Source organism: Mustela lutreola, chromosome 11, assembly GCF_030435805.1.
Source record: "Mustela lutreola isolate mMusLut2 chromosome 11, mMusLut2.pri, whole genome shotgun sequence".
Lineage (NCBI taxonomy): Eukaryota > Metazoa > Chordata > Mammalia > Carnivora > Mustelidae > Mustela > Mustela lutreola.
The window spans coordinates 16234583-16262322 of record NC_081300.1 but is presented as its reverse complement, the minus strand read 5'-3'; the positions used below and the strand labels follow the sequence as shown (position 1 = coordinate 16262322).

Here is a 27740-nt window from a genome sequence, read left to right as displayed (position 1 = left end):
GCCCGTTCTGTTTGTAGGAGGAGATTTGGCCAGATTTCTAGGGTCAGGATCGAAACTGGGGGGCATCTATAACTCACGAGCTGGATTACTTGGCCTCTGAATGACGGAGCTTCGCTATGTCAATATTCTTTTTTTTTTTTTTTAAAGATTTTATTATTTGACAGAGAGAGACATAGCAAGAGAGGGAACACAAGCAGGGGGAGTGGGAGAGGGAGAAGCAGGCTTCCCCCCAGGCAAAAAGCCCTATGAGAGGCTCGATCCCAGGACCCGGGGATCATGACTGGAGCCAAAGGTAGATGCTTAATGACTGAGCCACTCAAGTGCCCCGTCAATATTCTTTCAAAAGAAGAACTCCTGTTTCCTTCTGCTAGAGGAGCTCCTAGCTAATTGAGGACTGAGCACTTCTAGGCAAAATTGGAAAGTCCGTTTTTTTTTTTTTTAAAGATTCCATTTATTTACTTGAGAGAAGGAGAGCAAATGAAAGGGGGGGGGGCTGGTGGGGCAGAGGGAAAGGGGGATGCAGACCCCCTGCTGAACAGATAGTCCAACGAGGGGCTCGACCCCAGGATCCTGAGATCATGACCTGAACTGAAGGCAGATGCTTAACAGACTGAGCCACCCAGGCGCCCCTATTTGTGGGAGTTTAGAACAGGCTCCCTCTTGTGCTTGACAATGGTTGGATTCTCTGTTGTGGTTAAAGGAGACCCTTTGTGTCCACCACAGGGTACAGAGCCCACCTACCTAGAAGGAAAAAGGCTTTCTGGATGCCGGAACAGAGGCCCTCTCGGGCCCAACTCCACACATTCGCGGGATGTGGTGATATTTGGGGTGCTGCGATGGGCTTTGCTGGGGATACTAGGAACCAGGGTTGTGTGGTGTCACGTGGTGTGATGTGTTGTGATATGAGGAATCTGACGACTGTGGCAGAGTCTTCTAGTAGTTAACGCCCAAAGGCCCTCGGAGCAATGTTGATTGTCAAGATGAATTGCTAGTGTGGTGGTTTCCTTAACTGTGTTGGTGGTATCTCCTAAGAAAGCAAGTCTTCCGGGCCGTTCTGCAGCTAGTCTGTGGGTGAACTTGACAACCACAATATTTTATGTCACAACAAAGGGCCCATGTGCACGCCCATCCGTCCCATGCCTTCCATCCGTGGGGAAGAGGCAGAGGCAGGCACAGAAGGAAGATAAGTTTTATCCGTTATTTTACAGCTTTAATAATGTTGACTATTTTACATGTTCTACTATAAAACCAATCACCACTCTCATGCCAGTTCTGATAAAAGACAAGCATGATTTTAAAATATTCCCATGCTATTGGGGATCTGTGGAGGCTGTGTCCTGAGTTTGTGTCCCCTCAAGGTTCATATGCTGAATTCTCACCTTCAAGGTGATGTTGTTAGGTGGGGTCTTTGGGAGGTGATTAGGTGATGAGAGCGGAGCCCTGTGAATGGGGTAAGTGCTCTTACTAAAGGGACCCCCCCAGAGCTCCCTTGCCGCTTCCATGGTGTGAGGATAAAATGAGAATGCTACAGTCCTGAAGAGGGTCCTCACCCAGCCATACTGGCACCCTGATCGCAGTCTTCCAGTTTCCCAAATTACGAGAAAGAAACATTTATTGTTTGTAAGTCACCCAGACTGTTGTATCTGATCATAGCAGCCGGGATGGAGTATGACAGTGAACTTCAAGACGGCTCCAATATTCTCCCAGGGACTTCCAAGAGGAGCTAAACTTTTCTGAGGATCGTAGGTCCTGGACCGCTGATGATTTGTTTCATTTACTTATTTTCCTAGCACGCAGCTTCCTCTTCTAGCGTACATTCAGGAACTCTGGTTAGAGAGCAGGTTAGCCCCTAGCTTTTTGGTCTTGGGTCTCCTTCCCTCTGATTCCCTCTCCTTCCCTCGGAACAAGCAGTTCCTCTTGTTAAAAGCTGTCTTTGGGGCTGCCTGGTTGCCTCAGCTGGTGAAGCATCCAACTCTTTGAGTTCAGCTCAGGTCATGATCTCAGGGTTGGGAGATGGAACCCTGTGGTGGGCTGCACCGTCGCGGAGCATCTGCTTGTCACTTTCTCTCTCCTCCCTCTGCCCCTCCCACTCCTGCTCTGGTGAGCCCTCTCTCTCTCCAATCAACAACAAAAATTTTTTTTTTTTAAAGCGGTCTTTGAGCATTATATATTCAATGAACAGATTCATTGAAAGGCGAGTCTTGGTTTGGTTTGGTTTGAGTTTGGCTTTAGTTAGCCAGCTCTAGATGTGTCCAAGGTAAATAGTCTGTCTTTGGAGCAATTCCCCCGAGAGCAAGTGTTAAGAGAAGGAAATGCGGCACGGGCGGAAGATCAGCACAGAATGACAGCAAGATTTACTGGAATCTCATCGGCAGCCAAGGGATGCGGAGGGATGGGAGAGAAAAACCAAGGAGAGGGAGGGGAGGCAAGCTGGGGAGAAGAGGAGAGAGAGAGAGAGAGACAGACAGACACACACACACACACACACACACACACACACACACACACAGAGTGAGACTGATTCAACTTTTCAATGCTCTTTATTTGTCCCCTGCTTTGTTGTGATTGCAATCACCACCTGACGTCAGGTGATGACGCTGCTGAACGTGGGAAGAGCCACAGCCTTCCTACTTGCCCCCTGCCTCTCCTGTCACCCCCCCCCACACACACACACACACAATCCATTCTTCACATGGCCTCTAGAATGATGCAATGGCTGGTGAAGTCCGTTCCCTGCCCTCACTTCTCACCTTCATTTCTCATCATATCCCCTCCACCGCCCCTTGACCTTGAACCTGTCCAAGAGCCACCCTTGTTGGGAGAGGACCAGCCCTGTTGAGGTGCCTGGAAGAGAGAGTCAGAGTGATCTTTGCTTGCCATCGGACCTGCCTGGGTTCCCGGTGGGCTCCCTGACCTCCTACATCTTTTTCCAAGGGACTTGGAGTCATGCTAATGGTTGGAGAGGGTGAGACCCTGCCCTCTAAGGAAGGAAGCCAGAGAGGAAATGCTGTTTGCTTTCGGTTCTTCGAGGCTGTCCTGAAGATCTCCAAGCAGATACATGTTCTATGTCACTCACAGATGAAATTTCACAAGGAGCCACATTTATTTATTTATTTATTTAAGATTTTATTTCTTTATTTGACAGAAATCACAAGTAGGCAGACAGGCAGGCAGAGAGAGACAGAGAGGGGGAAGCAGGCTCCCTGCTGAGCAGAGAGCTCAATGCAGGGCTCGATCCCAGGACCCTGAGATCATGACCTGAGCCAAAGGCAGAGGCTTAACCCACTGAGCCACCCAGGCACCCCCGGAGCCACGTTTGTAACTAAAAGGAGAGTCTGTTTCCTACTGCAAGGTGCTGGCTAAGAGCTCTACCAGGAACATTGAGATCATCAAGGTGTTGTCTACCAGTTTGTGGAGCTTTCTAACCACGGTTTCTCTGTGTCTGCTATGTGTGAGTATCTGTTGCTGGCGGTGTTCCTCAGGAGAGCGGCCACCTCGCCCTTGACCCCGCGTCCTCCCTCACATCACGGAGCACTTCTGCCCCGCCGTCTGCTTCATTTCCGTGAAGGTGGCCTGGGCCTTTTCTTTGATGGTGTCCAAGTCCATGTTCTGGAGGTTCTGTAAATGCCCAAGAATGGAATCCTTGTCTTCCTCCTCGATTTGATCTTCATCCACCATTTTCCGGAGCTCTTCGGGCAGGTCCACGTCGTCTCCAGCCATCTGGATCTGGTTCTCGTCCATTTCACTCTGTGCCAAACACAAACACGGAGGAGATGAGCCACTGTCCCACACCAAGCCACCCACAGAGTCAGAGCAGCCGCCAGAGCACCGGTGGGGGCTGAATGACGGGGACGACGTCTCTCTCCGGCCGGTGGCGGGGGCTACCGGTCATGGTTCACGTGCCCTCTTCCACTGCACCTCGGGCCGACCAGAACTTTCTACAACAGTGGTTCTCAAAGTGTGGTCCCCAGGCCCAGCAGCATTAGACACCGCGGAACGTGGTAGAAAGACGGATCCTCAGGTCCCGCCCTAGACCGATGGAATCAGAAACTCCTGGGTGGTGCTCAGTGATACGGCTTATAAGAATCCGTCCCCTTGGGCGCCTGGGTGGCTCAGTGGGTTAAGCCACTGCCTTCGGCTCGGGTCATGATCTCAGGGTCCTGGGATCGAGTCCCGCATCGGGCTCTCTGCTCAGCAGGGAGCCTGCTTCCTCCTCTCTCTCTGCCTGCCTCTCTGCCTACTTGTGATCTCTCTCTCTGTCAAATAAATAAATAAAATCTTTAAAAAAAAAAAAAAAAAAAAAGAATCCGTCCCCTTCTGCCCGCCAGCAAAGCTTGAGAAAACCCTGGACGCTCCGCCTCAGGGCAGCTGTGCAAGCTTTGCAGTCTATTAGCCCCAGGCTGTGACTCAGTGGCTCCCGTGAGCAGGTCCTGCCCTGGAGGGTGGGGTCTGGCTCCCAGAGGCCAGGCCAGACCACAGGCCAGACCACGCTCAGTCACCATGGCAACTTCTGCTTGACCGTTGCCCCTTCCCTCCCTCCGTTTGGACAGGGGGCCCCTTGTGGGGCACAGAATCCGGTCCAGTTCAACCCCACAGGCTCCGTACCTGGAAGCGAGTCTGGCACAGGTGCCTGTTTATTAAGGGACTCGCGGGGGTGTGGCTGTTCCCAGCATCCTTCCCCGCGCCTGTCCCAGACTATGTGAGTCTGCCCCTCACATAGTTCATGCTGGGATCCCACCAGTGACTGCTCCAGAATTTCATAGTGCACGCTGTCTGGTCTCAAACATTCCTTTACCCCTTTGGCTTCAAGCCTTTGTTTCTTAAGGAGAGAGGAGAATCTACAGAAGTTTCTCTGGGAGGGGCACCTGGGCAGCTCACTGGTTAAGTATCCGACTCTCGATTTTTGGCTCAGGTCATGACCCGATGATCTCAGGGTTGTGAGATCGAGCCCCACACTAGGCTGCACACCCAGCTTAAGCTCTCTTGTCCCTCTTCCTTGGCTCCTCCCTCCCCACTCCCTTTCTGTAGGAAAAGGTTTCTCTGGGAAAGGTAGGGATAGTTTATATCCCCAGGTGGCCCTATCAGATGATTTCTGAGATCTGGCTGTCACAGGAGGCACACAGGGCTCCAGGGGCCCAGAAGATTACAGAGCGTCAGAAAAGCAAAGGGTCCGGAAGATCTCAGCAGACTTTGGGGCTCGCCCACCTCCACATGCTATAGCCAAAGCATGTGAAAACTCGCATCAAGATAAAGCGATCGCTTAGTCTTAATCAGACCCTCATTGATCTGATTTTAGAAAGATCTTAACGCCCCTTGGGTGCTAGAGTCAACACCCAGAGGAAAATATGAATTTCCCTTGCCCGGGTGCTGAGTAGAAAAGGCTATAAACTGGGGTGCCTGGGTGGCTCAGTTGTTAAACGTCTGCCTTCAGCTCAGGTCATGATCCCAGGGTCCTGGGATTGAGTCCCACATCAGGCTCCCTGCTCAGTGGGAAGCCTCCTTCTCCCTCTCCCAGCCCCCCTGCTTTCTCTCTTTCTGTGTCTTTCTCTGTCAAATAAATAAACAAAATCTTCAAAAAAAAAAAAATGGCTATAAACAGACATCGGTTGTCTCTGGGTCCAAAGAGCGAGTTAGGGTAAGGGAGACACTCTATTCTCCATCTGTAAAGTGGCTCTCCCGGGCCTTCTCCAGCCCTAGAACCCCGTGGTTCCCCCCCAGAGCTCCCTCTTTTGGTTGGTTCTCTGGTTCTCTGGGCAGAGTGACAGCAAGCCTGTGTGGGAGGCAGGATTCCCATGTGGTGGGGAGACATACCCCTTTGGGGGTACGATCCTCGATCCTCGCACAGGCCCTCCACAAAGGCCCCTGGGAAGAGCCACCCTCCACCGCAGCCCGCCGAGGGAGAGAAGCCTCTCCCTGCACTTGGCCAGGCCTCGGCCCCTCAAAGCGCTTAATGGATTAATTAGTTCCTCGTCAAACTGTTGTGGGGATTAATTAGTTAGTTAATCCTCAGGGCTCCCAGCCAATCTTCCATCTCTATTTATTTTTTATTTACCTAGCCTAGTGGTGGCCTTTCTTGCTGATCATCCTCTGGGCAGTTTTGCAGGGAGGGGAGGAAAGGCTGGACATCGGCCTGGCAATTCTCAGCTCCTGTCGGTGCAGGATGTCTCCCCTCTCTTACGCACCCCGGAATAAAATAAATACTGATTTGAAAAGGCATTCCTGGGAATTCTGGCACTGCCTCCCCTCCCCTCTGGTGGGGAATAAGATTTCTGTGGAGTCACCGGAGTCCAAACTGGAAGGAGTAGCCCGGCGGGACAGGCCGCTGGAAGGTCGGGGGGCCAGCCGGCTGGTGCTCAGAGAGCTGGGCTGCTCCCGAAGACTGGGCTCCCCTGGCTCGCCTTTGCCTTTGCGGGGCCCTGCGGCTTGCTGCCTCTGGGGAAGCTTTGCAAAGGGCCCCTCCTTCAGGGAGGAGTTTCAGGTGTATTTTCTCCTTGTTCCCCTTGCCTGGGGAACGGGAGAGCATTGGGTTCCATTTTGCCTTACAACTCACTGAGGGGCTCTTGATCGGGACTTTTACCAAACTGTGTCTCAAAGTAGGGCTCCCAGGCCAGCAGCATGGGCTGCTGGGACCTTGTTGCAAAGGCACGTCCTCACCCCGAACTGCTGACTCAGAAGCTGGAAGGGCGGGCCCAGCAATCTCGACTTCTCGAAACCTTCTGGTGATTCTGGTGCGTTTAAGAGGCCCTGCTCCCTTTTTCTTGAAGACAGGACCGTAACTTACTTCTCTGCAAGGTTCCGAACCCAGCAGAGCGCCGGGCTTGCAGACACAGGCCGTAAACGTTTACTGAACGGTTCCATGAGCCTGTCTTCTGAGACTGCAAAGGCCTTTATGATCCTTAAATGGGCAGGTCCGCTTTGCTGTAAAGAGCTCTATGTCGCAGCTACTGACTTACTGGCCACTGCCGCTGGGCCAGTGCCCTGGGAGGTCAGTGTTGGCTTGAGAATCAGATTGCCTGAGTGGAAAAGTTACCGCCACCACTTACATGCTGTGTGACCTTGGGCACCTTACATAACCTCTCTGAGCTTTATTTCCTATGAATTGGGTATCTACTATTGGCCTTAGAGTTGTAGAGGATTAATTAAATGACCCCTGCATTATTTGGAGCGCATGAAGCAGTCACCCCCAGGGGCTGCTGGGGAGTAGAATAACCCTCAGCGCTGGGCTAGGGATTTGTGGCAGACAACCGTGACTCCTCTACATGGCAGTCAGCCGGACCAGAGGCCTTGCTCTCTGGGTACCTTCACCTCTGGCCTAGAAATGCACCTCTTCGCCCCCTGCTTCTTTCACTCCACAGTCAAGTTCCTGGCAGGCTGGGCAGTTCATTTCCTTTTCGGCACTAGGTCCTCAATTCTGGGAGACATCTACCGGGACTCCCTTAGCCTTTGTCATCCCATGTGCATGTTTGTGGGACCCAGAGGATGACCCAGACTCACGACCAGCCCTCCTTCTCCCCCCACCGCTGGGTCTGTCCCTCCCTGGGAACTTTATGTATGCAGAGCCCCTGTCCACCCCTGGAGGCTTAGCAGGACAAGACCAGCAGCTCACTGAACTCTTCTGGCCCTGAAGAGGCCTGAAGCAGTCTCCAAGTACATTGAGGCAGGGAATTTGGAGCTCTGGGAAGCTGGAGTTGTCTAAAATAGGGATGTGGGGGGCACCTGGGTGGCTCAGTGGGTTAAGCCTCTGCCTTTGGCCCAGGTCATGATCTCAGGTCCTGGAATCGAGCCCCGCATTGGGCTCTCTGCTCAGCAAGAAGCCTGCTTCCCCCCACCATCTCTGCCTGCCTCTCTGCCTACTTGTGATCTCTCTCTATCAAATAAATAAAATCTTAAAAAAAATAAAAAATAAAAATAAAATAGGGATGTGGGCTCTGGGCGGGCCTGTCCCTGTGGCCCTGTAGACTTTGCAACCCCATGTGAAGGAATGTGGCCCAAGGCACACATCTAAAGCGTGGGGCCCAAGGCAGGTAGCTCCAACTGTCCCGTCTAGAGGCAGTGTTCAGCATCGTCATTGGTTTGGGGCCGAGTCCTACAGTCCCCCTCCTAGAAGGACAACGCTACTGACCTCTTATCAGCAGCACCATTGCTTCCGGCGATGACCCTATAGCCCTGGGACCCATTTCTCTGGGCTGTGGGTTCCTTACGACTGAGGGCAGGACAACCAGAAGGCGCCAGTGAGCTAGTAATTAAGAGGACTAAATGAAACCCTAAATGATTTGGGACCAAATCTGGGCCCCAGCCTCCTTAGCACTGGGGCCTAATGTGGGCTGGCCCCAGGTCCAGAACAGGCCAAGGGAGAGGGTCCTGTTTGTAAAAAGGGGTCTGGGCTTCTAACAGCCTCCTGCAGCGGACTGGGACCGCTCCCCCGCAGGGGTGGCATGCGGCCAAAGACCCGGGTTCGAGCCCCAGCTTTGTCACTCGCCCTCTACGTGACCTTTGGCAAGTCACCTTACACTCCCCATGCCCATGGATTCTCAGAGGGTTCCCCAGCAGATGGAGGGAGCTGGGATGTGAGATGGTCTTGTAAGCTTTTAAGCCCTGGACAAGCAGGACTGTGGTTACTCACATTTTTGAGAAGAAAGGGCAGCTCGCCGTCCCCATCCCTGTGGAAAGGATCCCCGCGATTAAGAAGGCACAGATAGGGACACAGAGGGTGGAAGAGCATTGGCTCCTTGGGAGAAAGATCCAGAGCAGAGCAAGCCACGAAGAATAGAAGCAGTCTTGTCCCCTTGACCTCCCCAGCCTCCCTGCCCACAGGACCTTGTCTGCAGTCCACGCAGCGAACGTCTCGCGCATACTTTCTGCTGCCCACCGATGAGTCAGACGGGGGAGGCCAGGGAGGTCTGGACACCGTCCACACGTCAAGGAAGGCAGTACTGCCTCCGCACCCCCCACCCCCCGATTCGAGTATAGTTACAGATTGGGGAGCACGGTGTGAAAGAAGGGAGGTGATCGGGAGGGAAGGAGAGAGGCGAGTCCGCACACAGTTAGGGGCCCGACACGCTGTCCTTTATTCCTGTCTTGGAGGTCTTCTCATTTCTAGAAATCTTATCCATTTGGGATATTGTTTAATGCAGTTAAGAGCTAATTATTTTTATGCCGGCTGACCAGAATCAGTTTTAATCTCTTGGTTTTTAACCAGATTTATAATCTTCCTGCCAGCGCTCAAGGCCCCGTTATTTAAATCGCCCGGCGCCCTGCTCCGGCCATTCCCTGTGACTGATTTCTGACCTTTCACTGAGGGGGAAGCACGACCCAGGATTCCCACGGTCTGAGCCCTAGATTTTGACAAACCGGCTCCTGTACCCACCTTGAGCCAAGTTGAAAAACAGTCCTATCTCAGATGGCTGTTTTGTCAAAAAGCTGAGCGTTCACCACCGGTTAAGGTCCTACCTAGACAACCAAACTGGGCACGTTGCAAATACCGGCAAATCGGCTTCTAGAAAGATTCTATTTGGGTTTTGGTTTGTTTATTTGATGTTGGGCTATGTGATACCAAACAGCTAGATTGACGGATTTCTTCGACTTGGACGCGCTGATCTAACACCAGCTGTTTCTGTGTTTGTGAGGACCACTGGTCTTCACAACCACTTATGCAAGGGGGGGCTGCACTGGCTGCCAGGGAGGGTGACAGCCACCCCTGGCTCCTGTCCTGCAGGAACCTAGGAGACGTGGAAGGGGGAGGGGGAGAGATAAAAGAACACAGCCAGTCAGCAAACCCCTCCGCGGCAAGTCAAAGTGGGCAGAGCCTGCTTTGCCAGAGGTAAAGGGGTCTTCAGGCCAGAGCAGGAGCGAGGCTCTGGGGCAGGGGCCTGGGCAATACGATTTTTTAAAAGTTTTCCAGGTGATTCTAATGTCGAGCAGGACAAGGACCCTTGTCTGGGGCTTGGTGCCTGCATTGTCCCCTACACCATGCTGTCCTCTCCCCCATCAGCTATGGGACAGAGGGTGTGGGTCTGACTTCTTCAGCTGAGAGCGTGCACACCGATAAGACTAGGGAGGAATGGGGTCTCTAGATACCGATTGTGTACATCTCCCACTTCTTTCCTTTGCAAAGGCTCTCGAGAAGCTCGTGGGGGTCACTATCCAAGCCTCTCTTTTTACAGAGGAAGAAGTTGAGGTCCCAAGACTGGCATAAGTATCACTCAGCTTGTTTGGGGTGCGCAGCCAGCCCCGCCGCGGGGGCTAGCAGGAAAACATGGCCAGTGGGGTCAGATGGGCCTGGGGTCTCATCCTGCTTTGCCATGGGAAAGCCGTGACCTTGGGAAGCCGCTCTTCCTCGCCCCCTCCCAGCCCGTGTTCGTATCTGGGAAGAGGAAATAAGACCGACCTACCTCACCGCGCAGCGGGGTGGTCGGGGTGGTCGAGAGGATTCAGTGAGATTGCCCACGTGGCTAAGGACCACCGCACCAGTTCCCAGGGCGCTCTCGCCCCTTCCCCAAGTCCCCTCAGGACATTCAGTCCACGGCTCTTTCAGGGACAGGGGAGTAGAAGGAGCAAACTGAAGGGGGACAGGATGGGGAAGTGAGAGGGAAGGGAAGCCCCCCCACGCCCCCCCCCCCCCTCCATGGCCTCCAGCTCTGCCACCAGAAACAGCTGTTCCCAGGGCGGGAGGATTCAGTGTCTGGGACCCTGCTGGGCAGCCCCAGAGCTCCGAATCTCAAGGAGGCGGCGAAGAAACGGCCACGGAGTCGTATCTTTCTTTAAGAGGCAACTTTTCAATCCTGTTCTAAGGGAGTTTTCAATGTGATACCTTCAACGTCGACCCCAGTGGTAGATTTTCTTCTACCTTCGTCTTGATTCAGCACGAACGATGCCCTTAATACAGCAGACAAACACCAGGTGTAACTAAATCATAGCGTGGCAGGGGGCACAACATTATTTTTCAATGACTAACCTAGATTGACAATTCCGTTAATAGGATTAGGGTTCATTGTGGAACTGTTTTCTCTTATTAATTTGGCTTGACTTACATATACATTTTGAGTTGGCTTGGGAGAAAGGCACATTTGTTTTTAGAGAAACTTGAGGCTTGACTTAAAACACATTACTTCTTCTATTTGAAGAAATACGACATTTTAGCTATAATATAAAGTCACCTTTGGACCTTGTGTACACAGTTATGATGTCTAATCCAGACTTGTTCTCTTCACGAAAAGTTATTTTAATATAACTCTTACAGCAGATAAATTCTTTCTGCTGTTTTTGGTACTTTGCTCTTTGGGTGTATTTTTTTTCCCCCTTTTTCCCAGTCACATCCAACATTCAGCAACCATTTCTCGTGTGTGTGTGTGAGTGTGTGTGTGTGTGTGTGTGTGTGTGTGTATGGGCACACACACATGCACACTTTCTACTTGTTGGGCCCTGGGCAAGTCACTGAAGACAAAGACGAACAACTCAGCCCCTTTGTTAAAGAGTGCTGAGTCCAGCAGTCGAGAATATTCACGGGGGTGAGTGAGATGACATGAGACATGCACCCAGGATTATGGGAGCATGAGGGGTGGTGGGGAGGAGAGGGTCACAGAAGGTTCTGTAAGAAGTGGCACTGGGGGGTGCCTGGGTGACTCAGTGGGTTAAGCCTCTACTTTGGGTTCAGGTCATGATCTCAGGGTCCTGGGATCAAGCCCCTCATCAGGCTCTCTGCTCAGTGGGGAGCCTGCTTCCTCCTCTCCCTCTGCCTGCCTCTCTGCCTACTTGTGATCTCTGTCTGTCAAATAAATAAATAAGATCTTAAAAAAAAAAGAAGAAGAAGAAGTGGCACTGGCCGGGAAGTCTTCTGGGAAGAGAAGGGCCTTGGAGGGCAGAGTGTAGGGAACAAAGCAGGAGGACATTTCAGTCCAAGCAGGAAGTTAGCAAGAGCAGAGACTGGAAAGATCAGAGCCCCATCACCGCCTCCAGGCCAAGGGATTGGGACTTGATTCTCAGAAATTATGATAAGCCTTTTTTTTTTTTTTTTTTTTTTTTGAAACAGGGGAGAAACAGGATCAGACTTGCATTTTGGAAACCTCGCACTGCCACTTTGAGAGGAGCAAGACTCCACGTGGAAAAGCCGCTAATGAGCTGCTGTGGGGAGACAGACCTCAGGAGCCCTTGGGGATGCAGAGTGGGGGATGAATTGAGAATTATGTAGGAGGTGACGTGAGAGTCACCTGATTTATTGGATGTGAGGCTGGAGGAGGAGGGGAGAGTCAAGGGTGACTTCCGGTCACCGGCCTTGGGTGTGGGGAGGGTGGGCTGGGGTGGGGGTGGGCACCCCTGGAAATGGGGCCTACAGGAGGAGCAGGTTTGGGGGAAAACGAGCCAATCTGTTCTGGAGAAGAGCTAGGAGGTGCTGAAGCGGAGGCAGACGCAGCAGGAACCGTGGGGAGAAGGGGGGCTGCAGGTGGAGGTCCGAGAGTCACCCACATGTGGATAGCCGCTGAGAGCGACTGCAACATGTCCCCCCACTTCCCCTTGGGGGAGAGTGTGCATGTTTAGTGGGAGCGTGTACACCTGCAATGTTCCAAAATCTGGGGGTAGCACACAGGGGAGGGTAGGCCATGAAGAAGACACTCAGGGTGAATGAGACCTGGAAACCGAGGACAGAGAGAGAGGGCTGCAGGAGGAGGTGACAGTCACGGTCATGGTGTTTAGCAGGACTACCCGGACTTCACTTCGGGAAGGTACCTGGAAAGGCCTGTCTTCTCCCAAAGTGCGATCTGCTTGTTTTCGTGGGAGAGAGATTTGACCTTTATAAAGGAGAGACGGCGGAGAGGGAACAGGGGAGACACAGGACAGGGGCAGATCAGCGGAGTGAGACCCCAGCCTAACACGAGCATCCAGGATTCCTTCAGTTGCCAGAAATCGACCGACTACCTGCGACCCCAAAGCGGGAGGAAAGCCACGCTGCGTGGACATGCGCACAGTTCCCTAGATCCTGTGGATGATGGTATTCGATCGCCACCCTTCGTGGACGCCTTACGTGATTACTGCTATTAAAAGGGGTCATCCAAAGACACGGGTACAATAAATTGTGTTGTCACGGACAGGGAAGGATGAGCTGGGAGAGGAGGCTTTTACTGTTCCCTAGGGGGCTGGGCCCAAATCGTTCCTTTCCCGAGTCCAAATTTCCTTCCCCCGGTCGGCAATCAGTGAAATGCTTTCACGGGGGACACCAGCCAAATAATTTCTTTAGAAAATACGGTTCTAATTCCAAAATGTGACATAGCTATCCTCATTAGACCTGACAGCTCCCGGGAAGACATTTTCCTCAAGTCTGCTCTCCGTTGGGCCTCGGTAAGGGGAAGGGCCCAGAACCGCCTCCTGCTGGTTGTGTGGCTGCTGGCCGGTGACCCCAGGGAATTGTGAATGAGGCACCCGGGGGGTCATCCCTCGTTAGCGGGAGGACACGGTGAATGTGTCCAACTCCCCGTGGACTGCTAATACCATTAATACGGCTGCTTACCCAATAGGCACTTGATAAGACAACAGAGGGCTTAGCGGTCTGCAGACCTTGAGGGGAGGGAACGGTGGTTATGAGGAGCCCAGGAAGGGCTTTGCTTTCTGCCCAGCACTGTTTTCTTGTTAGACGGTTGTGTTTGCTCTCGAGTCTACCAGCCTGGATGGAGATACAGTTGAGAGGGGGTGTAGGGACAGTGGAACCCAGAAAGTCCTAGGTGAAGAATCAGGAGGCTGGAGGCCCCATTGGCCTCAGTGAGTTTTGTGACCTTGGCCAGGTCCCTTGATTTCTGTGAGTTTTAGGATTATGCATTGGTGTACTTTTTTATATATAAAAAAAATTAAGTTTAATAAAAGTTTTAAGACCATTCAGACCCAGGGAGCCAAAGTACTGGGACAGCCCCGGAACCCACACCTGCCGCAGGAGGAAAGCTTGGACAGGCAGGGGGAGGGGCCGTGGGCGTGCTCCTCGGATGGCCCCGCCCACCCCGGGGTTCTGGCTGCTTGTTAACGACTATACTATACGGTTTGCTCCTACCGATGTCTTCCGATGATCTTTTTTTAATAGTCGCCATGCCTTACATTATCCCCAGGAGTTATCTTTTTTTTTTTTTTTTTTAGGACTTATTTATCTTATATCTGGAAGTTTGTTCCCTTTGACCCCTTTCACCCATTTCATCTTCCCCACCCCCCACCCACCTCTGGCAACCACCAGGCTCTTCGCGTCTGACTTCTTAAGATTCCACATACAAGTCAAATCATACACTATTGTCTTTCTCTGTCTGACCTATTTCACTTAGGATGATACCCTCAAGGTCTATCTATGTTGTTGCAAATGGCAGAATTTCCTCTTTTTATGGCATACAGACATATTTAAGGAATAACACACACACACGCTCGCACATGCACACAGACACAGACACACACACACACACCATCCCCCCAGGATTGCCATTTTCAAAGGCAGTAATCAAATAAGTAATCAAATAAGCGAAGTCAAGACGCTGAGCCCCACGAAGAGGATATATGTCATAATTTGGGGATCTGTGGCCACATCTCTGGCTTTGCAGTTCCTGGATGGCCTGGGCCTCTGTCAGCAGCCTCTGAACCCACCCCGCGCCACGGGTGTAGCACTGGCCCCAAACCCTTCATTCCCTTCCCGGGTTCACTGGACATATGGCCATGGCCTTGAGGCTTTTCCAGTCACAGCGAGGCCTCTAGGCCCGGCCTGACCCTCCAGGGCCTCCTTGCTCCTGAGGGAGCATGGAGGAAATGAAGACCTACAGGCTCAAGTCCTATTGTGGTTTTCAGAAGGCCTTCTAGGGATTCGGCTGTGAGGAGTCCGTCTGCCTCATCAGAGAAACCCCTAAGAATTACATACACATCTGTGTAGCCAGCAGCTCGGCCCCTCCGGGTAAGCTGGCTTCGTAGGAGAATCGAAGCATGGCTTTCAAAGCCCAGGGAATGACTGGCCCCATAGTGGCCATTTCCCCAAAGTCATCCCCGCTCGGGTCCTGCCCAATATTCCAGTGCTTTATCTTCTCCTCAGTTCCTGGGGGTTCAAAATCCCCCTCCATCCAGCGAGCTGGGGAGACAACTCAGCTCACCCGGGTTGGTTTTCTAGCTCTCCATCTTGGCACAGCGTGGAAGGGTCCTGCTGCTCTGACGCTCCGCTCCCAGCCGGTCCCCACCCGGTCCGCCCCTCTTGGGCGGGCCACCTCCTGTTCTGTGACAGCTGCTCCTAGGAGGGCCCACCAGGCCCTTCCCGCTCGCCAGCACGGACACTGCTTTCCAATACAATGCACAATCTGGTCCCTAGTAGCCAACGAATAGACTTCAAAAAAAAAAAAAAAAAAAGTCTGGACATTTATTTCTGTTCCCACCATCACGGTCCCTGCTGCAACCCCCAGTCCCCACGGCGCTGAGAGCCGCGGCGCCCCCACTACTTCCCTGAGGCTGCGGTGCGCGCTGCGTCTAGGGACAGCAGGCGGCGCGAGGGAGCAGAGCCTATCCCCGGCCCGCACCGCCGCCCCCCTCCCCCGTCCGTCCTCCCCACTCCCCGGCCTGGCGACTGCGCTCAGAAGCCAGGACAAAAGTAGGGGCAGTTCTTGGCCTGGGAAATGGGCCTGTCCCCCAGCGCTCCCTTCTAGGCCTGAGCCTTCGGGAGGCCGACGGGGTGCCCAAGCGGGGAACTGGACTTCACCGGCAAGGAGCTGCGGTGAGGCTGGGCCAGAGCCACATCTGGCGACAGGAGGACAAGAGCAATGGGAGCCCGTTGGTTTTTTAGGATACACTTTCTATTAATAACCGTTTCGTGGATTGTGTAATTGAGTTAGAATCTCTCCAGTTCCTCCATGCTGTAGGCAGAGTGGGTAATGGTACTGTTAGTATTTTTGCTGTTCCCACCACAGGCCAATCCTGGAAGCATTGTGTAGAATCGATCCATTTTTACCAAATGCAGCCATAATATAAAAGAACGCCAGGGAGGCCTCTGCCTGAAAGCCAACTGCACTGAGGGGTCAAGGGCAGAATGCTTTCAAGTGATATTCTCATCTATTTCGCTTGTGTTTGGAAGGTCGCAGCGGCTCCCAGGGCTAGGAGTCACACTACCCCGGAGCGGGAGAAGCCGCGTGCACCTGCTGGGTTCCCGGGTGGGATTCCGCACATCACTGAAATCCCCAGCTTTGTGGGTTGTCCCCAAAGTCTACCTGCAGGTTGAAGCCGCAAAAAGCTCAAAGCTGCTCTCAGGCTTTGGGACACCTTGAACGCTGAGTAGAAATTGCGGAAGACCTCAGGGTCGGAAGGAGCAGCATTCAAACCCTTTTGTGAGGCAGTCAACGTGCTTTCACGATTGAGGAGCTTACATTCCCAGCCCGGTTCTATCAGTCAGTGGCTGTGAATGTTTGCAAAGGTCCCCAACCCTTCTGGCTGCAGTGCCCTCCTGTCTAAAAAGAGGCAGTGGAGTTCAGTTCTTAGATGAACTCAAAGTTCTTTTTCAGGGTCCAAGGAAAACTCAGGTGAGGTCTCACATGCCTTAGACAGGGGAAAGGGGCTGATGAGCACTGGGACATCACAATGGGGCTCCACTGTTGACAATCTGATGACTTTTTCACACTCCCCCCACTGCACCTCCCACTGGCTTTAGGGAGCCTTAACCTGTGCTGACATAGTCCCTGTCCCGACATTCTGAATGTGCACATTTCCTGGTGATAATTCTTTCCTCTTCTTATAGTTTCTGTTGGAAACGCTCTAGTCTTAAAGGGTAGCTTGACTCAAAGATTTGGGGGTTCTTTTTTCTCTGAAGACCATCGAAGCCCCATTGCTGAGCCTTGAGGGGTTCACTGCTGAGGCTCTGGAAAGGAGCAAGACAGTGGGACCCTTATTAGGGAGAAAACCATCAAAACTTCAGTTGACACAGATTGATGTGTTTACCCAAGGTCTTTGAGACCCCTGGCTGTTATTATGAGGAAAGATTTCTGGGCACAGAGAGAAGAACCATGGGAAAAATAAGAAGGGGTTATCTATTGAGTTTCTCCCATTGGTCGGGCACTGTACTAGGCTCTTTTCTTTTCTTTTTAAGATTTTATCTATTTATTTGATAGAGATCACAAGTGGGCAGAGAGACAGGTGGCGGGGGTGGGGGGGTAGCAGGCTCCCTGCTGAGCAGAGAACCCAACTCGGGACTCGATCCCAGGACCCTGGGATCATGACCTGAGCCAAAGGCAGAGGCTTTAACCCACTGAGCCACTCAGGCATCCCTGTATTAGATTCTTTACATCAGTTAAAGGTAACTAAGTTCTGTTACCTCAGACAAAGACACACGTGTCTTGGTGACGCAGGTGTCACTGTCTCCGTTTTACAGATGAGGAAACCGAGGCTCAGATATATTGAAGAGCCAGCTGAAGTAGCCCTGGAATTGAAACCCGTTTTCCTAAAGACAGCTGGACCCATCCCAGGCAGCTTCGGGGAATCCACCAGACCATGGGAGTGGAGGGGACCGTGTTGCAAGTGCCCAATGGGAAAAAGCATTAAACCAGAATAAGGGAGGCAAAAAGCAAAGCCCTTCTTTTCAAAATTCCTGGGTCGCAATGAAAATGTTTAACCTTCTCTGTGAGTTTTCCCCTCCTCTCTGAAAGCAGAACCCGCTTCCTGGGGCATCTTAGCGGGGAGTCTCTCCCACAAGTTGAGGTTCTTGAACTCTTCGGTGACTTCAGCATTGACCTTGCAGGGGACAGTGGGGCTGTCTCCCTTTGTTTAGGGCTGGTAGCTTCTGAAGTCCAGAAGCGGACCCACAGGAGCAGAGCTTCTGAGCCCGCTGTCACAGGTCAATACCTCCTTTTCCCATCGGTAAACCAGCTGCCCGGCCAGAGCCCACAGGTGCTCGTTCTGTCTGCCAGCACCAAGATGGACCGAGGGATGACGTCAGGGGATGGCCATCACCACAACAGCGTCCCCATATTGAAGGAGCGGGTTGCTTCTTTGAAATACAGGCAGAGTATGGGGGGAGTTAAGACCTTGGACTCTGCCCTTCCTGGCCTTTGGCAGGAGGGAGTTACTTTCTTCTGCTTCCTCTACCACCAAGTGGAAGTTACCACATGATACCCCTCGGGAAGGATTCAATGAACTGCTACAACAGAAGCCCTCCGAACAGTGCCTGGGGTGTCCCACTAAAGGCCAGCTCTGATGACTTCCTCCTTGTGTAGTTACCCATGGAGGTTTTAGTGGCTTGACAGAAACTTACAATAAACTGTCACTTAGAGGTATTAGCTCCATTTTGTTGAGAGAAAATGGAAGTTTACAGAGGTTAAATGACTGGAATCTAGTTTTTATGAACTAGTTCAAGGGCCTTTTCACTACACCAAATGCCTCGATTAGGATTAAGACACTTGTGTGTACGTGTGCGCATGTGTGTATGTGTGTGCATGTGGGGTGTGTGTGTATTCATGAGTGGGACCCTTTGCTGATCATCAAACATTCCCCATTTTCTATTATTTAAGAAATTAAATAGGATGTTTACTGTGTTAAGAGCGTCTCACCTTCGGGAGTCTGTACTTTTCTCGGAGATGAACTCTGAGGCACGCCCTCTCTGCTTTTTTTTGTGTAAATGCAGCATCTCTTTCCATCCTAAAAGGAAAAGAATAGAAACAAGGTTCAAAGGACATAGAGGGCTGAGGACAGTCCCAACCCTGCACAGAGAAGCCAGACGCTGGGATAAACCTTCCTGTGTCCCAAACACCTGCCTCTCTTTCTGTCATTCTCCAGTCGTAACTCAAGGCAGACCCTTGAATACCAGAGACAGCTTGGTTCTGGGAATCTCCTTAAGATGCAGCCCAGGGGAGGGCACAGTGGTTTTTCCTAATATCTCGATGACCTTGCAGGGTTGCTCTAAATAGAACTTGCGACCACAAACACCAGAATCACCTGGGCTCCGGGTAAGAACGAAGCTTCCTGGGTGTGACCTTGGACTGACTCATCAGAACCCCTGGGGGTGCGTGAACGGAAGCTCTGATTTGAAGAAGCCTCCTGAGTGATTCTTAGTCAAGTGAAAATGCGGTCACAGTATCCAGGGCTGGGGGGTCTTTAGAGGCGCATGGTATTTAGGGATGTAGAGACAGCTGTTTCCCTTCATTGTCACCCCCTCTGGGCCCCAACTTGGGTACAGTGTTCCGTTCCCTGTTGGGAAGGAGGCATCCCCAAACAAGGTAGGGTCGATTCCCATAATGCTCTGGGATGATCTAATTGGCCTCAGGATTAGTCTGGGTTGAAACGGACTCCCTTGGCCACGCTGACTGAGGCAGGAGCAGACGATCTTTGGGGATGTCTGCGAAGCTCACAGGGACTGCCTCCCTCCCAGCTGCCCACCAAGGTGCATTGCGAGGAGCTACGTTTATACACAGGGTCCTGCCCTCTAGTTCTATTGGACTGGCCCCAGCTGGGTAAGTGAAATCTTTCCTCTGGGAGGTTGGGACGGGGACAGAGAAAGACAGACATTTGCTGGAACAGGTGGACTTGGAGGCCGTGGGCTGCCATGTTCCCTGGGCCACAGGGTCTAGGGTGGCACGGCAAGGCGAGGTGATGGCTGACAGGCAGGAAAAAAGCAGCCATACTGGGGACAGAAGCGGTGGCAAGAGCCAAGAAGGAGCTCACGGCTGGCTTCCCACATGATTCCGGTTCCTAGGTTAGGCCCCTGTGAGTCCTTGTGGGGTTTCTTTTTTTATTTTTTAATACTTATTATTTATATTGAGAGAGAGTGAGAGCTGATGTGGAGGGGAGGGGCAGAGGGAGAGTGAGAGAGAATCTCAAGCAAGCTCTGTGCTGAGCACGGAGCCTGACACAGGGCTCGATCTCATGACCCTGAAATCAGGACCTGAGCTGAAATCAAGAGCCGGACCCTTAACGGACTGAGCCACCCCCAGGTGTCCGGCCTGGTGGGGTTTCTGCTGAGGGGTTTCATGAAGCATCATTGCATGAAGCATTATTTGCATTAAAATAAATTCCGTTTTCGTTTTCAGGGGGTTGATTGGTTTCTACTTCTTCACTTCACGTTTTGAAATCCTCTTCCCCAGCACACAGAAGGCTGCCTGCAGGAGGGGCGGATCCGAAGAGATCAGATCAAACTACTGCCCATGAGGGCCCTGACACAGGCCCTCCCCGAGCACACTGCCCCCCACCCCCTGCAACCAAAGGTCAGGCCCAGAACGGGCACAAGACGATGCCGGTCCATCTTCCGGCTTTGGAGAGAGAAACAGAATAAGCGACTTGCCTAAGACATCAGTGACCCAGGGCTGGGGTAGAAGCACATCTACCCTTCCCAATAATTTACTGTGAACATTTCTTAACGTGCAGAAAAGTTGGAAGAAATTTACAGTGAAACCCACATACTCACCATCTAGATTCTACAATCAGCATCTTACTATCCGTGTGTTATCACACACCTCTCTCTGCATTCATTTACCATCTGATCTTCTGAAGCATTTCAAAGTGGTAGACACCCGTCCTCCCTCCCCCAAACACTTCAACACAAATGCCATTTGCTATAGTGACACACTTGTTTGCAGTTTTTTTTTTTTTTTTTTTTTTTTTCTTTTTAAGTAAAATCCTGGGTACAATTCAGTGCATAGAGTTTCCAGGTACTGGGCTGGGTAACTTTACATGGTGATTTGACTGGGCTGAGGGGTACCCAGATTTAAATATGATTTCCGGGTGTATCTCGGAGGGTGTTTCCAAATGAGATTAGCACTTGAATCAAAGGACTGAACAAAACAGATTTCCCTTCCCTGTGTGGGTGGACAGCACTCAATCCGTCAAGGGCTTGACTGAAAAGAAAAGGCCAAGAGGAAGGGGGAATTCTCTCTGCCTTTGCCCATCGGCTAGAGCCAAGATCTCAGTCTTCTCCTGCCCTCAACTAGAACTTACACCATCAGCCTTCCAGCCGAGAAAGACCCAGCAATAATTTTCCTGGGCCTCCAGCTTGCAGACAGCAGATGGCGGGACTTCTCAGTCCCCATCATCACGTGAGCCAATCCTTACACTCAATCTCCCGTGCACATATTACACATTCACGTATGCGTAAGTCTGTTTCTCCTACTGGTTCTGTTTCTGTGTATAACCCGAACCCCTATTAAGATATGAAAAAGATTACCATCACCTGAGAAATTTCTCTCATTTCCGTGCCCAGTTAACACCTGTTTCCCAGTCACTGTCCTTTATCCACCATAGATTGGTTGTGCCTGTTCTAGAACTTTCTATAAATGGAACCATATACTATACATTCGTTTGTATAAGGCTTCTTTTACTCAGTATGACGAACCTCTGAGATTTATTCAGGTGGTGTTACTCACCCATGGTTTGTTCCTTTTTCCTACTGAGTGCCTTGTTCTGTATGAAGAGGTCATGCTTGTTTACTCCATTCTGCGATGGACTCGGACTATTTCCCATTCAGGGCCACTCCTGATGCAGTTGCTATGAACACTTCTGTCCATGTCTTTTTGTGGACCTACATGTTCATTTCTCTGAGGTAAATAATCTAGGCATGCACCAGAGTGACAGGGTAACTTCGTTGAGTGAGTTGAGTTTTGTAAGAAAATGCCTGAGTTTTGCCCAAGTGGGTGTACCATCTCACGTCTCGTGAAATGGAATAGAAGTTCTATGTTGTTCCACATTCTGGCCCACATTTGGTATGGTGTCTTTTTAATTTTAGCCATTCTGGAGTATGTAGTGGTAACTTAGTAGGATTTCAGTTTTCCTTTCCATGATGACTAATGAGAGCGGATGGGTTCTTTTCATGTACTGATTGGCCATTTGTGTAGCTTTAGAAAGTATTTGCTCAACTCTTTTTGCCCATTTGTTTATTTATTTTTGCTTTTATTATTGAGTTGTAGAAATTCTTTATATATTCTAGATTCCAGTTGTGTGTCAGGCATGTTTTGCAAAGATTTTCTCTCAGTCTGGGACTTGCTTATAAACATTCTCTTAATGGTGCCTTTGATGTACAAGAATTTTCAACGTTGATAAAGTCTACATTATTTAAAAATTTTATGGTTATTGCTTTCAGAGTCATGTTTAAGAACTCTTTGCCTTGGGGCGCCTGGGTGACTCAGTGGGTTCAAGCCTCTGCCTTCGGCTCAGGTCATGATCCCAGGGTCCTGGGGTCAAGCCCTGCATTGGGCTCTCTGCTCAGCAGGGAGTCTTCTCCCTCTCTCTCTGTCTGCCTCTCTGCCTACTTGTGATCTCTGTCAGATTAATAAATAAAATCTAAAAAAAAAAAAAACAAAACTCTTTGCCTTACTTTCAAGTTGCAGAGATACTGTTTTCTTCTAAATGCTTTATCATTTTTGCTTTTATGTTCAGTTCTCTGACGCATATCAAAGTTCAAGAAACAAATGGCATCCTAACAATTACCATACCGTAAGTAAGGTAAAGGGACATTTTACTGTTATTGAGAGAAATGGAGGGTTAAACAGACTGTTTTGTTGCGTCCTGGGTGGTGAAGCTATTGGAAACCCAAGCAACAACCTGGAGGGCATGCCTCTTGCCCGAGGGAAGGAGCCTGGCCCCACAGCCCTGTTACTATTCCTTAAATTGGGTGACTACATAAATTGGTCACACACACACACACACACACACACACACACACAAACACACACACAGCCAAGTAGCTGGCAAATAACCCAATTCACTGATTGGCCACACCATTTGGGCCTTCTGGCCTTTGATCTATCTGGATACAAACTTAGGGAAAACTAGGACATTAGTTAATCAAACAGATGCCGTATCTGTGACCAGCTGTATTGCTTGGACCTCTTACGTGATGTTTTACACAATCAGATGGAGAGTCGAAATTTCTGGCCGGTTTCTTCTCTCACTGAGCTGAGAGCACTGGGTGCTCTCATTCTGCTTCTGTTACTTCATTATGCTTGGTTCTTTGTTTGTTTGTTTATTTACAAGCCGTAGGTGAAACTAGCCAAATGCAAGGGGTGTTGTTTCTTTTGCCTGAGCTTTGCTCGAGCACGGACATCAGGTTTGCTTTGGCGTTTACTTTTTTAACTGACTTTAATTGACTGCCCAGCCAAGCATAATACATTCTAGGTAGTTTATAAGCTACGATTTCTTTCAGAAAAAATACAATAGACAAAGTTTCCATTAAATGTAAGCCTTTGTACTTTCTTAGTTTCCTCCAGGTCATTAACCTTTCACCTATAATCATCTTAGCGATAGGACTTCCGCCACTCTAGTGTAATTGATCATTAGCAAAAGAGCCATGATGAGAAAAGAAAAACTCTTATTAAATGAGACATACTTTTTTTTTTTTTTTTAAGTAGGCTCCATGCCCAAAGTGGGGCTTGAACTCAAAACGCCGAGATCAAGAGTCACACACTCTACCAACTGAGTCATCCAGGTGCCCAGAGAGATACTTTTAATTAATACTTAAAAAAAAAACGATGAACACTTAACCTCAAGATTGAGGCTTCAATTCTTCACTGTTATTAAAAGACTCTTAAGTTATTCTACCTTAAAGTCTAAAAAATTATATATAGATTATACTTAAAGATCGGTCTGCAGCAGTGAAAAATTGAGGGTTCTATTCACATTCTATGATGCTCAACGAAAATGTTACTCATGTTTTATTTTTATTTTACACAGTCGGGAGAATGTCCTTATTTTTTGAAGGTGTTAGGGGTCACGTAACATGAGGTCTTTACTTTCACTTTACAATTTATTTTAAAAATCCTTCTATCTAGGGTGCCTGGGTGGCTCAGTGGTTAAGTGTCTGCCTTCAGCTCAGATCATGATCCCAGGGTCCTGGGATCTGGCCCTGCATCAGGCTCCCTGCTCGGTGGGAAGCCTGCTTCTCCCTCTCCCACTACCCCTGCTTGTGTTCCTTCTCTCACCGTCTCTCTTCCTGTCAAATAAATAAATAAATTCTTTTTTTTTTTAAAGATTTTATTTATTTATTTGACAGAGAGAGATCACAGTAGGCAGAGAGGCAGGCAGAGAGAGGGGAAGGGAAGGAAGCAGGCCCCTGCTGAGCAGAGAGCCCGATGTGGGACTCGATCCCAGGACCCTGAGATCATGACCTGAGCCGAAGGCAGCAGCTTAACCCACTGAACCACCCAGGCGCCCTCTTTTTTTTTTTTTTTTTAACGCTTCTGTCTATCTATCTAGCCAATCATCTATCCAACTAATCATCTATAAGCAATTATAACCAAATGTTAAACTGTATGGGTGTTCATTATACTCTTTTACTTTTCTGTACCTTTAAAATTGCCATAATAGGGGTGCCTGCCTGGGTGACTCAGTGGGTTAAAGTCTATGCCTTCCGCTTGGGTCCTGGGATCGAGCCCCACATCGGGCTCTCTGCTCAGCGGGAAGCCTGCTTCCCTCTCTCTCTGCCTCTCTGTCTACTTGTGATCTCTCTCTCTCTGTGTCAAATAAATAAAAATCTTAAAAAAAAAAAAGTGATTTGCCTATTTCTCCTGGCATTTAAAAAATATAAAATAAAATAAAATGGCCACAATAAACCTCCCACAAATTTATTGACAGTTTTTGCAAAGCTGCGTCTTATGACCTAATCCTCTTGTGCTTTCTAGGGTTTTTGCACACGTAAGGGAAAAAAGATGGGCTCCGAGGCCATCTTCCAGGTGCAAACTCTGAATTCTTCGATCTGAAAGCTTTCGATGTGCTAGAAGGGCGGGTTTGGGGAAGGCCGGGGAGATAGGCTCACCATTGTCCATTTGAACATTCCAACTGGGGTTAATTGAAATGAACTTTGACCAGAAAAAGTGCTAAGCGGCTTTCAGAACGACAGACAGATTCTGCATTCTGTGTGGCCGCCGTCCCTCCAGGCGGGACATGGTACCTGCTGCAGCGAGGAGAGGGTTCGAGGAGCAGGACTCTCTCTTCCTAAGGTCAGAGGCAAACAGCACAAGAAGGCGCATCTAGAGAGCAAAGCCAAAGAGGTCGGGGAGCAGAAGCAGGTACGGCCAGAACTGGTTTCGTTCGGCTCCGAGAGGGAGGGGAGCCGCGGGTACTCACTTCTCCTCGATCACTTGCTTCTGATACTCCTCGTACTCCTCTCGAGTCATCCCTTGGGCTGTCGCGGGATCCGACGTTCCTCCTTCTTCTTTCTTTTCTTCTGACCCGCCACCGAATCCGAAGCTCTTGACCTGATTGCTAATCATAGTTTTCATAAAGAAAGCCATGGTTTCTGCCCCCAGAAAAATTAAACCAAAACTCAGACGAAACGTGAAGGACAGAAAAAAAAAAAAAAAAAAAAAAAAAAGACAAAATCTCCCAAAATCCTCAACGATAGCAACACGCTTAAGAGCCGAGGACTTTGCACGGCCTCATCTGCTCAAGGGCATGATGATGGAGAAGAGTGGTTTGCGGGCTGTAAGCTGGATTAAAGAGACCAACTCCTTAATATAGGGAGGCAGATGGTTGTGATTACTAAGGCATACAATCAGATGCAAACGACTGCTTTCTGAATTAATACACTAAGCTAATTTGAGGCAAAAAAAAAAAAAAAATCCCCTCACATTATCTACTCGTCTCACTACCCATTTCTAAATTTGAAATTATAAGCGCAGCAGAGCTTCATCAAGAGCTCCGTTTCAATTAACCGGAGCCGACTGCCCACATGCCTGTCCCGGAATGTCCAAAGTGCAGCCCCTGGAGGACAAGATCCCGTTAAAAATGGAGTCCAACCAGACTCAAAACCCAGAATGCTTCATCAAGCAAAAATAATCCTTTGATCCGTCATTTTATCAGATTGGACCCTTAAGTACCGTGCGAGGATTTGCCTTATTGCGTGCTGGAGTTCTGCTCTGCTCCCGTGGCCCCCATGGCCCATACATCAGTCGCCACCTGAGGCAAATCTAAAGGGCGAGCCATGCGGTCCCTCCATTTAGATCCGGAAGATCACCTTGGGCTTCTCTCCCGCACTGACATGTTACATCTCTGCTTGGAAATGAAGCACCAGACACTTCAGTGCTTGAACCCACAAGGTAAGCACGACCTGAGCTAAATCATCCACATGGCATGGGGTCATCTTTCCCCCTTACATGGGTCCATTTCCTGGGAGCTCTGTTCATCAGCGGCGTACTCCTACGATGTTTTCTAACGCGCAACACATTTCCAATGGCCACGGTCTTTTGCAGGTCAAGGGAGGAACTGCGTATGGCTAAGACTTTAATCTGTTAGTATCTTTCCAATTAAAGCGCTCCAAGAGGGGGTGGGGCGGAGAAAGATGCACGCTGGTAACCTGCGCTGTTATTTAGGCTGTAGGCGTGAGCCCTCTCAGGAAACGGGTCCCTCAGATTGCACATAACTGTGTAACGGTTAAGAATTCCCTTTATTGGGCGCCTCGGTGGCTCAGTCGTTAAGTGTCCGCCTTGGGCTCATGTCATGATCCTGGGGTGCTGGGATGGAGCCCCGCACTGGGCTCCCTGCTCAGCGGGAAGCCTGCTTCTCCCTCTCCCACTTCCCCTGCTTGTGTTTCCTCTCTCGCTCTCTTTGCCAAATAAATAAAATCTTTTTTTAAAAAATTCCCTTTATTAAACCTATTTAAGGATGTTGCTAAAATCATCTTATCGTGAAAGACTGCCAAGTTTCAGGAGGAGACAGGAGCCGAGCCGCGTGCTCCGACCGAGAGCGGGAGAGCGCGCGTTCATACCGGCTCCACTTTCACTTTCGGCTCCACTTTCACTTTCGGGGGCACTGCCTGGAACTCAATCCATCTGGACCATTGTCACTACACTGCCATTTCTAACCCACCGTGTCTCCTCTCATCGTACTGAGAGGTATTACAGAGCCCTTTAGCGGATGGGGTGAAAGCCACAGCCTGGGATTGTGTTGTCTACTCAGGTCAGCCCGACTCTCCTTTAGAAAACACTACACTGTTTTATGAGATTAAAAACTTTTTTTTTTTTTTTTTAAGATTTTATTTGTCAGAGAGAGACAGAGCATAGGCAGAGGGAGCAGCAGGCAGAGGGACAAGCAGACTCCCTGGTGAGCAGGGAGCCCGATGGGGGGCTCCATCCCAGGCCCCTGGGATCATGACCGGAGCAGAAGGCAGACGCTTAACTGATTGAGCCACCCAGGTGCCCTAAAAAGCACTTTTATTTCCCAAAGAAAAAGAGGATGTGCTGAAGATCTGACCTATGTCATAGTGTTGGCCGGAAAATGAAACCCCTACACCTTTTGGTACCAGTGTCGGTGGGGAGGGGTAAGCTAGCATTCCAGAGATGCTCAGGGGGCCGCCACGTGGGTGTGGCAGCTGGATGCCCCTGGGTATTACTGTTTCATGAACCCAAATCTCTCACGGTCTCCCCAGTAGATAATTCCACTGAAAGTGGGATCATGTCTTTAAAATCTCTTTATTCCTCAATTTATTACAAGGGCCTTTCCCTTGGATATCCCATAAACTATCTATGTGTAGAATCTTGTATTCCTCCAGAAAAGGAAAATAAATATCCCACGACTTGACATGGGGCAAGCAGGTGTAACCCCTCCAAAGGCTTCTCGTCATACCTGAATAAAGTCCCCAGACTTTTTTTTGCTACGGCAAGGCAGGCGAGGCGTATCGGCAAAGCCCGAAGTGAACCGCACGACCTCTGCCCAATGTCTAGAGTTCATCTACGCACAGTCTAGCGTCCGCCGCGCCTTGCTCTCTCCCCAGGCTTGATCAGGCATTACAGCATTTCCTCTGAGTTCTTTCAAACCCATCTAATTTATTGAAATGTTTT

General features: G+C 50.2%; 1 protein-coding gene across 1 annotated transcript; it reads right to left on the bottom strand.

Moving 5' to 3' along the window:
- Positions 1 to 3148: 3148 nt before the first annotated feature.
- CPLX4 (complexin 4) lies at positions 3149 to 25428 on the bottom strand. Its single transcript, XM_059139798.1, has 3 exons — positions 25030 to 25428; positions 18531 to 18618; positions 3149 to 3747 (listed from the first exon to the last, which is right to left on the bottom strand). The coding sequence occupies exons 1-3, from the start codon at positions 25194 to 25196 to the stop codon at positions 3520 to 3522; spliced, it is 483 nt and encodes a 160-aa protein (XP_058995781.1). The 5' UTR covers positions 25197 to 25428; the 3' UTR covers positions 3149 to 3519.
- Positions 25429 to 27740: the final 2312 nt, after the last annotated feature.

Bases quoted from the DNA above. Each gene is read 5' to 3' on its own strand.
- CPLX4 (XM_059139798.1), bottom strand. From the start codon at position 25,196: ATGGCTTTCTTTATGAAAACTATGATTAGCAATCAGGTCAAGAGCTTC. The intron at 18,619-25,029 runs GTGAGTACCCGC...TTTTCCTTTTAG, and splicing joins AAGCAAGTGATCGAGGAGAA to GATGGAAAGAGATGCTGCAT. The intron at 3,748-18,530 runs GTGAGACGCTCT...TGTTTGGCACAG, and splicing joins AAAAGTACAGACTCCCGAAG to AGTGAAATGGACGAGAACCA.